General features: G+C 27.7%; 4 protein-coding genes across 14 annotated transcripts in view; 2 read left to right on the plus strand and 2 right to left on the minus strand.

Moving 5' to 3' along the window:
* The first annotated feature begins 433 nt into the window (after window positions 1-433).
* On the plus strand, window positions 434-1769 carry Spec2 (CDC42 small effector protein Spec2). 7 transcript variants are annotated; one of them, XM_015324972.2, is made up of 3 exons: window positions 434-592; window positions 842-1145; window positions 1247-1769. In XM_015324972.2, the coding sequence occupies exons 2-3, from the start codon at window positions 891-893 to the stop codon at window positions 1253-1255; spliced, it is 264 nt and encodes an 87-aa protein (XP_015180458.1). In that variant the 5' UTR covers window positions 434-592; window positions 842-890; the 3' UTR covers window positions 1256-1769. The 7 variants fall into 7 exon arrangements, with proteins under 7 accessions (XP_015180458.1, XP_089028631.1, XP_089028639.1 ...); XM_089172505.1 differs by having other exon boundaries at window positions 491-618; XM_089172513.1 differs by having other exon boundaries at window positions 515-613.
* Window positions 1770-2316: 547 nt separating this feature from the next.
* Window positions 2317-3829, plus strand: Etfb (Electron transfer flavoprotein beta subunit). The gene is made up of 3 exons (XM_015324971.2): window positions 2317-2546; window positions 2855-3253; window positions 3385-3829. Exons 1-3 carry the CDS (start codon window positions 2496-2498, stop codon window positions 3694-3696), a joined length of 762 nt encoding a protein of 253 aa, XP_015180457.1. The 5' UTR covers window positions 2317-2495; the 3' UTR covers window positions 3697-3829.
* A 277-nt stretch (window positions 3830-4106) lies between these two features.
* Window positions 4107-9849, minus strand: Epp (Ecdysteroid phosphate phosphatase). Of its 4 annotated transcripts, XM_089172406.1 has the most exons (5): window positions 7398-9849; window positions 6993-7301; window positions 6392-6629; window positions 5674-6309; window positions 4107-5569 (listed from the first exon to the last, which is right to left on the minus strand). In XM_089172406.1, the coding sequence occupies exons 2-5, from the start codon at window positions 7097-7099 to the stop codon at window positions 4772-4774; spliced, it is 1779 nt and encodes a 592-aa protein (XP_089028532.1). In that variant the 5' UTR covers window positions 7100-7301; window positions 7398-9849; the 3' UTR covers window positions 4107-4771. The 4 variants fall into 4 exon arrangements, with proteins under 4 accessions (XP_089028532.1, XP_015180454.2, XP_089028533.1 ...); XM_015324968.2 differs by having other exon boundaries at window positions 5680-6309; window positions 6993-9849; XM_089172407.1 differs by having other exon boundaries at window positions 5677-6309; window positions 6993-9849.
* A 115-nt stretch (window positions 9850-9964) lies between these two features.
* The window catches only part of bs (serum response factor blistered), a 31469-nt gene continuing 25677 nt past the window's right edge, over window positions 9965-15756 (minus strand). The window contains exons 4-6 of one of the 2 annotated variants that reach the window (XM_089172415.1): window positions 13722-13850; window positions 12889-13107; window positions 9965-12828 (exon numbers count right to left, since the gene is read on the minus strand). In XM_089172415.1, coding sequence (XP_089028541.1) covers window positions 12911-13107; window positions 13722-13850 — 326 coding nt within the window. In that variant the 3' untranslated portion in view covers window positions 9965-12828; window positions 12889-12910. Of the gene's footprint in view, window positions 13108-13721; window positions 13851-15756 lie in introns of both variants that reach the window. The other variant, XM_015324966.2, reaches the window with a different exon arrangement.

The raw sequence follows: 15756 nt of genomic DNA on the forward strand, positions 1-15756 counted from the left end.
ATAATTCCTAGAAAAATATTATTATTGGTTAAGAGTAAAATAGTGTTTTTTTTATACAAAACAACAAATGATTTGTATAGTTCTTTTTTTAAAACAATATATATATATATATGTTTGTTTTTTTATTTTTTTTCGTAATGACAATTAACAAAGAAGTTATTTATAGCAAAATGAACAACAATCAAATTATCGGAATACATCCGAAGTGAATTTTGCAGCAAAACTAACTAAAATATTTGTCTTCTCTATAACACGACAAAATGCAACAATCAAATATAATAATTTAATATTTGAATGATGTTAAAAAGATGTTTTAACGATTTAGATTGTTTTTCAAGAGGATATTAAAAATATAGGATTATTATATGTAATAATAATGAAATGATTATACATTAAACGTCTTTGAATATGTAAACCAATCAAATGTAGATTTAAGTTTGTCCAATTTTAAAATTGGATCGATTAATTGTACTTATGTTAGATGTATTTGGGTAGTTGAATAACATACAAGATAATCATCATAAAGGATCGTTTGTCATGTTTCCTGGCGGGTTTGAACGTACTGGAACATCAAAGAAGTGACCAAAAAAAAGTAACATGAAAGCAACTTTTGGTTAAGTTTGTGTATTGCAAAATTTATAATAAATGTTGTGTTGTAACGTGCGTAGTTTAAAAATAAAGTATAAATGATGTATTGTCCAAGTATTAGTACCTATAACTGCTTTATGTTGCGTATAGGTTAAGATGTAAAGTTATTTTGATAGTATGATTTAATTTGATTTAAAAATTGTAATTGTTGTTAGATTACTTTGTAATTATTGCATTGTGTCATTTGTTTCAGATTTGAGAGATTAAGAAATTGAAACAGCAAGCTTAAATTTTAATGCAAAATGGCAGGTAGTAGCGAACTTTGGATACAATGTTTTAAGTGTTGTTTGCAACAACAAGAACCACGTTCACGAAGTGGGAAACACAAGACTCATCAAAGGCTCAGGATAGATCGGAGCATGATTGGAGAGCCTACAAATTTTCGACATACAGGTCACATCAGTAGCGATGACTTCAATATGACTGGAGATTGCTTATCCACTATTCAAGAAAGAATGCAACATAAAGGTGGTTATGACACTTCCTTTAGCGTTAAGGTAATCATTAACTTATTTTTAATAAACATTATTCTCTCTTAATTATTCTCTTTGTGATAGAACATGTACATACATATATATACTCATTTATTTTGTTTTAGGCATATTGATATACGCGTTAAAAAAAAGTATTTGAACTGCCAGAGTATTAATGGAAGGAATGAATCGACTGATGTTTTTTTTTTATTAACGATGTATTCACTTCCTGACTTAATAGTAACACAATGCACTATGCTCAATTATGTATTTTATAAATTTTTTGTTTGTTGTTGTTTATACAATTAATGTCAATAGAGAGAGAGAGAGAGAGAGAGTACTCTTTCATCTTTATTAAGTTTTTTTACAAAGACAAGATCTCAGAAAAAACTCACGGTTATTCTTATGTGATTGCCAAAAATTTATTAAAATAATGACATCTGATTTATTTGCATCTGTGAAAATTTATATATTTTGATTTATTACATGGACTAGTAAGTTTACAAATGTATTTATATATTAATGAATTCTTCTATGTTGATTTATACTTTGAATATTTTTATCTTTAAGTGTAACCTTATAAATATAATAAATGATTGTATATATATATAAAAGAATAACATAAACAAAAAAAAACAAGTAATAAAATTGTAATACAGTCTTGTAATTATATGTATTTGAAATGCATGAAAATTATATATATATAAAGTAAGTATAATGATAGAAAAAAAAAATGTAGAAAAGAATTTAAAGTTCAATTGCATTTAACGTTTTAGTTCCATTTAAATGACGATGAAATTAATTAAATATCCCTATGTGATTGAAACAACAAAATTCCTAAAATCTTCTATAAAAAATAATTCAAAAGTTTTTAAATATACTGTCGATAAATTAATATTACAATATTTATTAATCAATATTTATATTTGTCTATGTCAAATACATTATATTGAATTTCTATCTTAATTATATCAAATAGAAATCTTTTAAAAAATTTGAAAGACATTAAAATTAAATTAACGAATTTATTATCACAGTTGTTATGAATTTATTTTCAATAGTAAACAAAAATATATTATAATTAATACTAATTTTTAAAGTTTCTATTTAAGGATATTTTTAATATGAGTAATATTATAATTATTGTTATTGTCTATGAAAAATGAGGAACAGTTAGGACTTCGAACCATAAGTGACTGCCACGTCATTGACGACTATCACTATACACATAACTACAGTTAGTTACTTCGAAATTCCTCCATCAGTGTTCTCAGTGGAGAAGACAGTCTATGTAAACACACTGTTGATCTCGTTTTTTAAATACTTTCCATTTCTTCTCTCCTATATATTATTGTAATTAATTAAAAATTAATTATGGCACGTGTACTCGTAGGTGTTAAAAGGGTAATCGATTACGCCGTCAAGGTAAATTTGACCTTTTATGGTATTAAAACATAGAATTACTTTAAGTAACAATTAAAAAAGAACAAAAAAAAACAGATGAATTTATCTTATCTTCGTGTTTTAACAAATTCGATCTTATCCAAGGTCAACCATTAATTTATAAAGCAATGAAACACTTGTTGCAACATAATGAAATTTTATATTCTTTTTGATAAATTAATCATTTATTATTATTATTTATATATTGATAGCTATTCTTGCTCAGATACAGTTAATAATTTAAAAACTGCTTTTTTTTTTGTAATCAATATTTTAATTCATTATTTTAGATTCGTGTCAAGTCAGATAAAACAGGAGTCGTTACAGATGGAGTCAAACATTCAATGAATCCTTTCGACGAAATAGCTGTTGAGGAAGCTATTAGAATGAAAGAAAAAAAATTAGTACAAGAAGTCATTGCTGTTACATGTGGTCCTACTCAAGCACAAGACATTTTGAGAACTGCATTAGCTATGGGTGCTGATCGTGGAATACACGTTGAAGTATCGCCAGCAGAATACGAAACTTTGCAGCCAATTCATGTGTCTAAAATTTTTGCTAAACTTGCTAAAGATGAGAAAGCTGATTTGATTATTGTTGGAAAGCAAGCAATCGATGGTGATAACAATCAAACTGCTCAAATGATTGCTGGTAATTTAGATTGGCCAGCAGGAACATTTTGTAGTAAGGTAATTTACTTTTTGATATAAATGATAAACATCTGGAAGGATTTATGGATTTATATTAATTTAAAATATCAAGATGTTTAATTGTTATATTGAATGCAGTTTATTTTGTCAATTATTTTGTTTATCGTTAGATCGAACAGGGTAATGGTGAATTGACTATTACTCGAGAAATCGATGGGGGATTGGAAACTCTTAGGCTAAAAACTCCTGCTGTTCTTAGCGCTGATCTTCGTCTAAATGAACCACGGTATGCCACATTACCAAATATTATGAAAGCTAAAAAAAAACCGATCAAAAAAGTAAGTCCAAAGGATCTTGATGTAAACATATCGCCAAGAATTGAGGTTATATCTGTAGAAGAACCACCAGTTAGACAAGCTGGTTCTATAGTACCTGATGTTGATACTTTAATAGCTAAACTAAAGGAACGTGGACATGTTTGATATCTTCCAAATAATGTGTATTATAAAAGATTATAAATATTGTGCCTTCCATGCAATGAATTTTATTATATTTTTCTGTATATAACATATACCTTATGTACATATAATTAGAATAAATAAGATGTATATTATATATTTTCAAAAATTTTGTACCATATGGAGGCAAATCTTATTTTCTTTGTCATTTATTCTTTTTTATTATTTTAATAAAATATTATTATATATATATATATACACTTATGTCTTTGGTATACAATATATTTTAAACATATTTCTTAAGATTGTATATATATACAATGGCTGATCAATTAACAAACATTTGTTCAAAAAACAATTTTCACAGTCTAAACTGTTCATTAGCTGATCATTCACTGCATACATGTGATAATTTCTGAAAAAAAAAAAAAACATTAGAATAATTGTCCAATAAATAGACTTTGAATTTTTATAACAGTAATAAGTAACATAGTTATGTTGTTTTTGATTTTTTTACTAATAAAATTAGAAAATAATAAAATATAACACGATTGAAAATTTAAAGCTACCTTTGTAAAATACAACACTACGATTCTGATATAAAATAACAATTGTATTAATTTACATTAATATTGTCAACAATGAAATTATAAGTAACAGGACACAGTTGGTAAAGTTATTTACTATTGATTTTTGTCATTATTATTTACATTGAAAAATTCATGTTAAATCGTTCAGTGATTTATATTTAAAACTAGTAAAAAATAAATTATTCTTATATATATAAGACTTATACGATAAATTTAAATGCAGGTACAACATAAGTACATTTTAACGAAGTCTGTGTATTCTATGTATTAAAATTATTATTTCTCTTCTATAAGCGCAGTTTAAACTGCCAATACTCTATGTTAATTATTTATCAAAATTCTTAATCTTTAAACAATAGAAATATGCGTCTCGTATTGTAAACTTTTAAATAGGATTGCTACGATTCATTCATTTCAATATAAACTATATTTATAAAAAATTAATTGTATCATAACAGTCTTTTATGATCGCAATCCTATTATGTTAAATTAAATGCTAGTTCATTCTTTTACAATAAAACTTTCCAATCAAATTTATTATTACTATTATGCGTGATTGGAGGGAAAGGAGGTGCCTGAAGTTGCCATCCATTGGATTCTTTGCTAGTAACTGCACATGCCAAGTATGATATTTTTTGAGCTATTTTCGTTATTTCTGACGGTGGTGGTATTTCACCGCCGGTCAATTGTTTAGTTAAAGCTGATAAAGTACTAGCATGGCCTACTATTAGAATGTTACCTTTCGTATTTTCAATAATATGTTTTATTAATTTATAACTTCTTTCATAATACTGCGTTGAAGTTTCTTTTATAGTGAGATCTTTCATTTTAATTATATGATTATAATTTGTATCCACATTATAACCTGCATTAATTAATTCTTCGGGAGTCATCCAGGTAGGTACACCAGCTGGATACCATGCTAACCATTCTGTTAAACCTGGCTCAATTTTTATGGGTAAATCTAATTCTAAACCTTTTAAAATATTATTAAGCGTTTGAATACATCTTAGAAATGGCGAGGTAAAAGCTGCATCTACTTGCATTTTAGATGATTTTATTGCATCCCCCATCAATCTTGCTTGTAATTCTCCAATTGACGTTATAGGACCGTCGTGTTTAAATTCATTTATATTTCTTGTTGGTATAACCTTTGGCATATTTAGATCTCTACGTATGTAACAACCATCTTCAAAGCAATATGGAATCCATTCACCAAACGTAAAATCTACTCTCTCTCCATGACGACATATCAAGAGTTGTCTTGCTGGAATTATAGATGATGAAGAAGATGTAGGTTTTTCTACCTGTGTAAAGAAGAAGTATAAATAATATATCATTATTCTAATTGCGAATTAGATAGTTGAAAAACTTTCATTTGATTATTGATTATATTTTTGCTCTGACTTACTACTACTTCTTCTTCTTCTTCTTCTTCCTCCACAATTTCTTCTACATTACTATTAATTTGCACAGTACAATGCAATGTCCAAGAATCTGATTCAGCTGTTCGTTTTGTGTGATTTAAAGGAAAATTTCCTGTAGCTCCGGTCAACCACGAAGTACCTTCAACCCATCCGTCGGTAGAAGAGTTGTATGATTCTTCTGTTATATAAATATAATCTCCTACTCTTAATTCCAAGTCATCGTCTTCTCTAGAAGTGTACGCGTATATAACTTTATGTACACGAGAATTTTCTAATCTAGAATCCCGAGAATATAATCTAATTTCCCAATTGTCTACTGTAGCGGGTTTCAATTTTTCAACCATTGTACGAAGAGGTTGAAATAAGTTGCTGGGAAACTGATAAGCCAATGTGAGATGTAACGGTTTAACTTGATGATTGGCAATGATATTATAGGTTGATAATTTAGCAACATAATTGGCAGAAATTTCGTTAAGCCATTTAGCATCCTCATCTTTGACAAAAAGTCCCATAAAATTGGGTGAAATATATGGTTCAAAATGAACCCTGTTGTAAGATTCATTACGATCAATGATATTATTAAGAGAATATACAAATTCTGGTTCTAGTTCGTCTGATACCTGAGAATAAAACAAAACACTTGATAACATAATGCACAAAGTTTCAATCTAATAGATCAAAACAATTAATCATTCTACTTACTTGGAAAAAAGATACAAGTGTAATATGTGGCATATAGTTAAGGGCTCCATTCCAACCTAACTGTTCACTTTCAACCCAAAACTTAGAAAGATTTTCAGCTAATGCTCCAGTAGGACAAGCATACAATACATATTGTCTATGTGCAATAAAATCTAATGTTGGATCTTTGACATGAGCAAGTAACCAGTCAGATGCAAGTTGAATGCCACGGTGTCCTGTAGCAGCTAATGCCTTTTCTCTGTAATCAGATAAACGTTTATGTGTCACACACAAAAATTCAATTGTAACTTTGTACAAGGAAAATTTCACACATTTAGGTTCAATGAATAAATGAATAATTATTGAACGTGTCGCACAAATGATTAAATATAATTAAAATTTAAAAAAAAACCAATGTATAGTATCATCACTTGTAATAAAAATAAGTTAAATATATGACTGACAATAATTTGAGATAAAAGATTAAATGAATGTTAAATGTCATCAAATTTGACAGCCGTCTGTTTACAAAGACAATCAGTAAACAGATAAGAAACTGTTAAGATTTAATTTGCTCTATTTTGGAATGATAAAACAATGATCTTATCGTTAATATACTCACGCTCGATTTTTCGGAAATCCAAGTTGCAAAAGGGTTTGCAAAGGAGTCATTTGTTGTTTGAAAATCTTCTTCCTTGAGAGATTTTTTCGTGGTGGTAATGTCGCCATGATGATGTATGTATGTTACTTACTTAAGAGTTTTCACTAAACTTCAATTGAATCGTAGATAAGAAATCTTCTTGATTGAGAGAAGGAACATACCGTTGAATTTTAACTCTCAATTGTTATTTCAAATAACCCTTTTCTTCAAACAAATCAATTGAATGTTTGTCAATATAAACGTATACCACCTTAGAATTTCTTTTTGTTGCTTTAAATTAAAGAAATAATTCAACAATATCTGTTAGAATTTTATGTTTATAATGTAAGAGAATTATCTATACTATTACTTTAACGGAAATCATACTTTCATTTTTTCTTGCTTTTTTCTTTACCTTTGAACGTACATAGAAAAGAATTTATTAATAAAATCATTTCTTAGAAATATATGTGAAAATAGTTTATCGTAAAGAATAACATTTGTTAAGTTAATATGTCATTACAAATTTGTATTATATCGCTTAAAATAAGATAGATTAATAAGATAATAATATCGTCGTAAAGAAAATGATTAAAACATTCATATGTTTTCGTTCTATTTCAAGGATTATTGCATACTGTATACCTATTGGCCAATTCCGATGGAACCAAAATGTCTTTCGTTCTACGAATAGAATAAGATGAATTATTCGATTTCTATTCAAATCCAATGGAATATCCAATAAAATTATTCATTAAACAATAACAACGTTTGTTTTCTATGAAGTATTATTATTATTATTATTATTATTATTTTATTATACAAAAAATTTGAATTTTATAATTATATCCACATATATTGTTGCATGAATAAAAATAAATATGAACGAAAATGAATTAGACAAAAGTTTTGGATCAATGTATTTTACAATATACAATATTTTAAAAACCTTTCTGATTTAGTAACAATGTTTTTTATACTATAAGTTAATATTAATAATAATAATAATTGTATTTTTTTTTCTATACACTATCAAAGTAAATTTGACTAATAGTAAGTACGGATTTGTAGTCAGGTAGAGAAAATTAATTTTCAATTTTCCGTGTTTTAATTAGCATTAAAGTCTTCGCTTATGTTTCATAGTGTATAAATTATTTAATGTAAGTGACATATATAAATATATGTATACGTAGCTGAGATTATAGTATAAAAATACTATTTGTTTATAATTTTAAGAAAGAGCATAGGATATATTATAATATATTATATATAAAATATGATAATAATAATAACAGTAATAATAGTAATAATATAATAGTAATAATAATAGTAATAGTATAGTAATAATAATAGTAATAATAATAATAATAATAATAATAATAAATAAATTAATTAATTAATAATTACTTAAGGCACACCTCGTACACAAAATGATAATTTTTCACGAATATAATAATTCGTTTTTTCTTCGTTATCAAATACATACTTCGCAATAATTGGAACAATGGCGCGCGCATAAACACACCATCGTGCACCACCACAGCGTTAATATTGTTTATTATTTAAAGTTAGTTTTTTTCAAAAGAAACAACGATATGTGAAATTTATACATTTTACACATTCGTTAGGCAATATCTTAGCTTATTAGCATTATTTGCAACCATGATATCATCATCCCTATAATAATAATAATAAAAAAAGTTACACTGCATTCATATAGAAAATATAACTTCTTATAAAGATATTGTAACTACTAATTACATAGTACATGTTACATATACATATATATATATGTGCCGGTAATTATGTTTATAATGTGTGATACAATTGAAAAGAATTTATTTTGATATTTATTTTATTATATTATAAAATAAATAATAGAATTAATTGGACCGTTTATTTAGAAACTGATATAAGTTCACTTCTTCTTGTTTCGAGAAAATTAAATTAGATTAGCCATATCAATGATTTATTCAATTTCTTTTACCGATCAATTTTTAATTGTACAAAACATGAACATTTTTTAATAGTTTACATTAAATTAAACATAAATTACGTGATATCACATTTAAAAAAAAAAAAAAATGGACTCACACACTTTCAAAATAAACGGTCCAATTTTTTCATATTTTGTTAATTATTATACTGTCATAATTACTGGCATGTATGTAGTTATATATATATATATATATATATACGATACATATTTATTGCTTAAGACCGCGGAGATCTTTCAATCGATCATAAAATCGAACCTTTGAAATCGATACAAAATACGAACTAACAACAATATAAGAATAATACAAATAAACAGGAAACTAACAGGAGTATCGCGATCGATAATAGTATAATAATGATTTTTATGAAATAAAAAAATATGTAAAAATGACAAGCGTGCACAAAATTTTCGAGGAAAGATCGAATTATGATTGATTAGTTGTTGTTGTTTTTTCTTTTTTTTTGTACGATTTGTATAAAATGTATCTTCCTCTATATTTTTTTTTTTTTTTAATTATTGTAGAAGTTTTGTTAATCAATACTGCATTGTATGAAAAAAAGAAAAATGAAATTTATAAATTATAAAATGTTAGGACAAATATGTGAATTTTTGTGATATTTATAATTGAAAGCGCACCATCGAGTACGTGTTGTGTACGTATATGTAAACCGGAAATTGATGTATTACTATTGCTATATTTGTCTTTCTTTTAATGACTCGATTGGCACCATAGGTTCAACAAAATATTCACGTCTCGTACAATAAAATATCACTTTCCGGTCTAGACGTTCAAATAACTATTGGTTTTCCTGTTATTTCTTCCCATACTCTTCAATTTTCAATAACCCATATCAATGTGCCCATAATTATGAAAATGCTCTAACATAAGTCAAAATTAATAAAACAAAATAAGTTTATCAGTTATTACGCACTACATTATTATAAATTAAATAAATTCAATGTAATTTGAATACGATATTATCAAAAATGATTAGAATGTTAGATAGTGTTTGTAACGAAGAGATATATGACTTAGACCACTTTTATAATTATGGGCACATATAATCTCCATTTTGTAAATCTAATCGTTCCATACTGACATCATCAATCATCTATATAACTTTTTAATTACAATAATTATATTTCGCAATGAAATGAATGAGTACAAAGAAATACTCTTCCTCTTGTTTGTCGTTCGTTTATATAAAATAAGGAAGGGAGGAGGCAAAAGGAATATTGGATGACATTTTTATTCATATTTCGACAATTTACATAGAAAAAAAATCATTCTATTTGTGATTTGTGAAACTGATATTTTTCATTTTAATTGCATTATGTATATATATATATAGGGTGTTTCGTAATAAGTGGAGTGAACAGGAGGACAGTTAAAACAATGAAACAAAGTTTACTACTTAACCCTTTGTGGCATAGAATTTCAGATAATAAAATAGCCAGCCCTATGTTGCATGGAAATTTGATTACGTTTTAAATGAAACTAAATTGGTAGATTTTTATTAATAAAGGTATAACACAATGTAATTATGTAAAAACATAAAAAAAAGAGTTAATAACAAATTGTTTTGCGTAAATAATCTAAATAAACTAAATGAACTAAAAATATCCCACCTCGACATGTATCAAATTGATATTATTGATGAATAATGTTTATAATAATTCGGAGTGCAAAGGATTAAGAATGATAATTCATTTCATTATTGAATAATCTATGTAATCGTTAAAACGATTTTTCTTTTGCAAATTAATTTTGAATAGGAAAGACAAGTAAACTTTTAATAAGGATTTTTAATTACATAATAATAATAATAATAATAATAATAATAATAATAATAATATAATGTTTAAAAATACGAGTAATAATGAAAAAGAAAGCGAATAATTAATAGTAATTCTTCGTAAACTCCATTTTGTCGGGTTTTTTTTAGCTGTAAAATTAGTTCGACTGGTAAAATTGAACAATTAGCAAACTTACCGTCGAATTCTTCGATTTAATACTATTCACATTAATTCGTGAAAAATTAATTTCTCGCGTAAATTGCAAAATTTTATTTAAAAAAAAATCTGTGAAATCCCGGTTTTTTTATTTCTTTTTTCCTTTTTTTTCTTTTTTCCTTTTTTTAAATAAAACATACACGTTCGTCGATTTATCATTTTATATTACAAAAGTTTATAAATAAAACGATGCTTCTTTACCGTTCCTTTTTCCTATCGTGTTCTATTTTTTTTCTTTTTGGTGCTATCAAAAATGCAACATTATTTTAAATTTAATCATCGAAATATTCACATAATAATAAAGTTATTGCACGTTACTAGGCTAAATATAGCCATTTTGACTAGTATTTCGTATCGAATGGCATACACACATACAAGAATTTCTTTAATTCATTTATTTATTTGTTTAAATAATCAAATAAATATATTGCTAGACGCTTCTAATGACGAGAATTTGTTTAATCTATTAAACGGAGGAGTAAAATTAATCGTAAGCATATTTCGTATGCAATTTTGCAAATGCAAATTAATAGAAGTTACAATTCAAGCTTTATGCTTTAATTTAACAATGAATATCTTAAAATATCAATTTTTTTTTTATAAATAACAAAGATGCTTCAAGTAGAAAAGAAAAAAATGAATTATTTTCAAGACTTTTTTAAAAGTAGGTATAATTGATAATTTATAGTCCCCCACTTAATAGATTAACATGCATACATAAAATGTATATTAATAGGTACATACAAATGTAAAATGAAATTACAATAAAAATAATATCCGTAAATGGCTATGCAAAGTATTTTGAATAATAAGAAAAGAAGTTAAAATTCGTGTTAATTTAGGTACATTAAAAAAAAAAAAAATGCTCAAATCTTCTATTATTTTAAACAAACAAAAACTAATTACATTTTATTTATTTCAATCGGTCATTTTAAAAAGTTACTGCGCCTCTCATGTCTTTATTATTTTACATGCAATTATTCAAGTATACTAAATCACGATTAAGTTGTTCAAGAATCGACAATGATTACCAATTTCGATAAATGAACAATACGAAAATGGATTAATTGTAAGTTTTGTTCCATTTTTTGAGGAAAGTTTGTCTGAAATGAATTTTTGATGAAGAAAACTCAAGTTGTAAATCTCGTTTAAATTGAAAAATTGTAATTCTTGTGTTATTTTTGACGATATATTATATATCATCGATGAATTGAAAGAGTCACATGCCTTTGATGGGTCGCATCTCAAGCAGTTATGTTAGTATGTAAGAAGTATGCGACTTTCGCGTGTTCCTCGTCGTTGTCGTCGTCGTCGTCGTTGATAGTGTCATGGACGACCTACTTGTGATAATTCATCCAAGAACTCAAATTAAAAGTTACATAAATAATCTAATGTAAGAATGATCTTTGTTCGATACATCTTTCAGATAAAAGAAAATCTATCCTATGTATGACGGGAAATAGAAAGAAAGAAAGAGAGAAAGAAAGAGAGGGGGGGGGGGGAGAGAAAAACTCACTTATCACGTTTAGTCCTATTTTTGAGTTATGATGAAAAACTCGAAGAAATGAGGAAAGTAATCGGATCTGTCGTTTCAAATTTCTTCGGTTTTTCGTTTTCTCCTTAACTGATTCGTAGCGCCATTTTGGTGGTGCTTTGAAATTCTCGTCGATAAATCGTTGCTTTCATTTTCCTTCGAGTCTTCTTCCTCTTGTTCCTCTTTTATTTTTATTTTTTGTTCATTTTCCTTTGATCCTACCTCCTTTATTTCGATTTCATGAATTTTCTTTTCCTTTAGTCTCGGAGATCCTTTCAAAAAATATTCCGACATTTTGCGACGATACAGGGAGATTCGAAAATGCGAATTACCTTTAACAACGTTTGCCCTGTGTCACTCTCTGTCTTTGCTAAGATCGGAAGGCAAATCTGAAGACACTGAAGCCGAGATTGGTGATTTTGGTGATGGAGACGACAAATTCGTTCTCGAAGATACCGGCAATGAAAGACCAGCAGCGCTCATTGCCACGTTCAGTGGTATCGTGATGAACGGTTGATTTCCTTGCGACGAGTTCACCGATGTTGTGCTTCCTGAAGATAAACAATGAGAGATATCGTTCTTATCCTAAATTAATACACACACGCATTGCATTTTTTTTTCTTAACGTTTGAAAATCAAATATATTACGCGTCAACTTCAAACACGATTCTAACTGCACGATTTTTGGATCAAAAAGTTGTTGTAAACTTTACACGGGAAGCCAATTTTCTTTTTGTTCCAACTCACTTTTATTTAACAAAAATAAGTCAATATTTTTCCTATTGTTGTTCAAAATTTGTCAAGCTACACTCGTATTTGTTCGAATCAACGTTAGAATTATAAACTCAACTTGGTTTCTTTCCGTTTTATTTTATTTTTTTTTACTCTTTTTAGCATTTGAAGAATGTGATGGTAATGCGATAAATTAAGAGCTCAACCTAGTGTTCTTTTTTTATTTTTTTTTTTATTGTAAAAATCTTGAAGAATGAAAGAGTACTTATGAACATGAATAAAATATTCTTCAATAGATAGAATTCTTTTTACGAAAAATTTATTATCATTTTGTTTCAATCGATTCGTTATATTTCTTTGTTATTGTTCTGAAGAGGGCTAAGAAAAAGAATTCAATTTAAACACACACAGCTGAGAGACAGATAAAACCTACCTCCGTCTTGTGAAATTTGCACGGGTTGACCGTTTTGTCCAATACCGAGCAAAACACCCGGACTGGGCGAATAAATGACACTTTGTGGCATCTGGTATATGATTCCGGTAGAGAAGGAAGGCATATTACCTGAAATAAAATAAATACATACAGTTTTACGATTTTACACGCGATTATGTATAAGGGTGGGTTGAGAAGTGTTGAATCTCATCAACCAAAAAAAAAAAACAAACAGACTTTGACTTATTTTAAAATAAATATTGTTTCCTAATAAGGTTCAGAACTTTTGAACCAATTCACGTAAAAAAGAGACATTTGGGAAATAATTTCAAGATATTTCATATACGAATTCACCAAACTTTTGATCAGTAGTATAGATGAAAAAATATTTAGGTAAACATTTAATCGTATTTGGAAAAATGTACAATATAAAAAAAAAAACAGAAAATATTCTTCGTGTGAAAGTACTTTAACCTAATATCAAAATTCAGAGGAATAAGATTCTACTCCTCTCAGGTCAATCAATCTTACCTAATAAGGATTTGTAATAACCTTAGAAGGAAATTAGCGAGTTAGTTAGTTAGTTGGTTGCGTCATCATTCTCACATTATATATCGTGGTTTTAGAAAATTGATCTTCAACATACATATAAGTAAAGAATAATTTGATTTAACAAAATTTCTATTTTTCACGTAAAAGGGCTAACGTCAATTTTATTGTAATCCCTTTATGGCGTTCTCTCGAAACAATGCGACTCTTTGGCCTCCCTCGCTTTCTCGATTAGCCGTAAAAGGGGGACGAATGTTCCTTACGACCAATGAGAGATTTCATCATCACCCACTATCTCTTATCACGCGGTGCGTAATGGAAACTAAGAAAAAAAGATGGAAGAACGAATGAACGAAAGAACGTAGGTTTATACGCGATTAATGGCATTCACTTGGCTGCATTAGCATCGGATATTTATGTGTGCACCTGCAACAGAGCGTGGCAATCGTACACATACACACACACACACACACACATACACGCATACATGCATAATTATTTACATACATACACATAAGTTGGCAATTTTAATTGCATGCGCGTTCTATCTCTCCTACCATTGACATAGAACTTTTCATAAAAATGAGAAAGCAGTATTATAGCTGCTCTTTCAGAAGGTTAATCTTTAAAACATTTTCACACGATTCTCCATGACAACATATCTATCGGAATGATTTAGATACTACTCAGATACTTTGTAAACTCCTTCCTACTTATTTCTCTTATTTTTACATTTTTGTAAATGATTTTCTACTTTCAATAATAATGAACGATAAAACAAATATCTATCGATAGATAATTTATTACGTACAATAATATTCTTAGACAAGTTTATGTATGAAAGTAAAGAAATACAAAATAAAGTTTAAATATTGAACTTTCAAACTCGAATGTGAGTAAAACAATTATTATCATACGCAATAATAAATTCTTTTAATTATTTATTAACATATTTACTTATATAACGTAAAGAATTGTTTCTTCAAATTCTACCCTCATCTTCAATCCTCTTATTCTTCTCGTCTAATCTAAATTTTGATTCTCTTTTTAAACTTGGAAAGCTGTAGTTATCAATTTTCCAAATCAATTAGATATTTCGGTAGATAAAAAATGTACTAAAAGTATTTAATTCATTGATACCTTTCTCACCATTTTCTTTCAACCCTAAATGTGAATAATCTAACGAAAATAAAAAGAAATGTGGGCAAAGGAGAAAGAAAGAGAGCAGTTATGTTGGCGGTGCCATTAAAACGGTAATTTCTCTTTCGAATTGATGTCGATCAGGAGACAAAACGTGGTATCGTCGGGTAGTTTCGCGTAGTTTCGTAAATCTTTTCTCGGTCGTTGGACCACCGGAGTGGAAAGGCCGTCTCAAAGGCCGTCTCAAAGGCCGTTTCAAAGGCCGTTTCAAAGGCCGTTTCAAAGGCCGTCCTTAAAGACGGTGATCAGACTCCTTTGATCGACTACTCTCTTCCTCGATAATAAT

The sequence above is a fragment of the Polistes dominula genome, unplaced genomic scaffold (genome assembly GCF_049000335.1).
Source record: "Polistes dominula isolate Pdom_NZ unplaced genomic scaffold, Pdom_raw_medaka contig_28, whole genome shotgun sequence".
NCBI lineage: Eukaryota > Metazoa > Arthropoda > Insecta > Hymenoptera > Vespidae > Polistes > Polistes dominula.

Excerpts from the sequence above, each read along its gene's own strand:
- Epp (XM_089172406.1), bottom strand. The coding sequence starts at position 7,099 with ATGGCGACATTACCACCACGAAAAAATCTCTCAAGGAAGAAGATTTTC. Across the intron at positions 6,630-6,992 it reads GGATTTCCGAAAAATCGAGC|AGAAAAGGCATTAGCTGCTA; the intron begins GTGAGTATATTA and ends ATCTGATTACAG. Across the intron at positions 6,310-6,391 it reads CACTTGTATCTTTTTTCCAA|GTATCAGACGAACTAGAACC; the intron begins GTAAGTAGAATG and ends TTTTATTCTCAG.
- Spec2 (XM_015324972.2), top strand. The coding sequence starts at position 891 with ATGGCAGGTAGTAGCGAACTTTGGATACAATGTTTTAAGTGTTGTTTG.
- Etfb (XM_015324971.2), top strand. The coding sequence starts at position 2,496 with ATGGCACGTGTACTCGTAGGTGTTAAAAGGGTAATCGATTACGCCGTC. Across the intron at positions 2,547-2,854 it reads TAATCGATTACGCCGTCAAG|ATTCGTGTCAAGTCAGATAA; the intron begins GTAAATTTGACC and ends TCATTATTTTAG. Across the intron at positions 3,254-3,384 it reads CAGGAACATTTTGTAGTAAG|ATCGAACAGGGTAATGGTGA; the intron begins GTAATTTACTTT and ends GTTTATCGTTAG.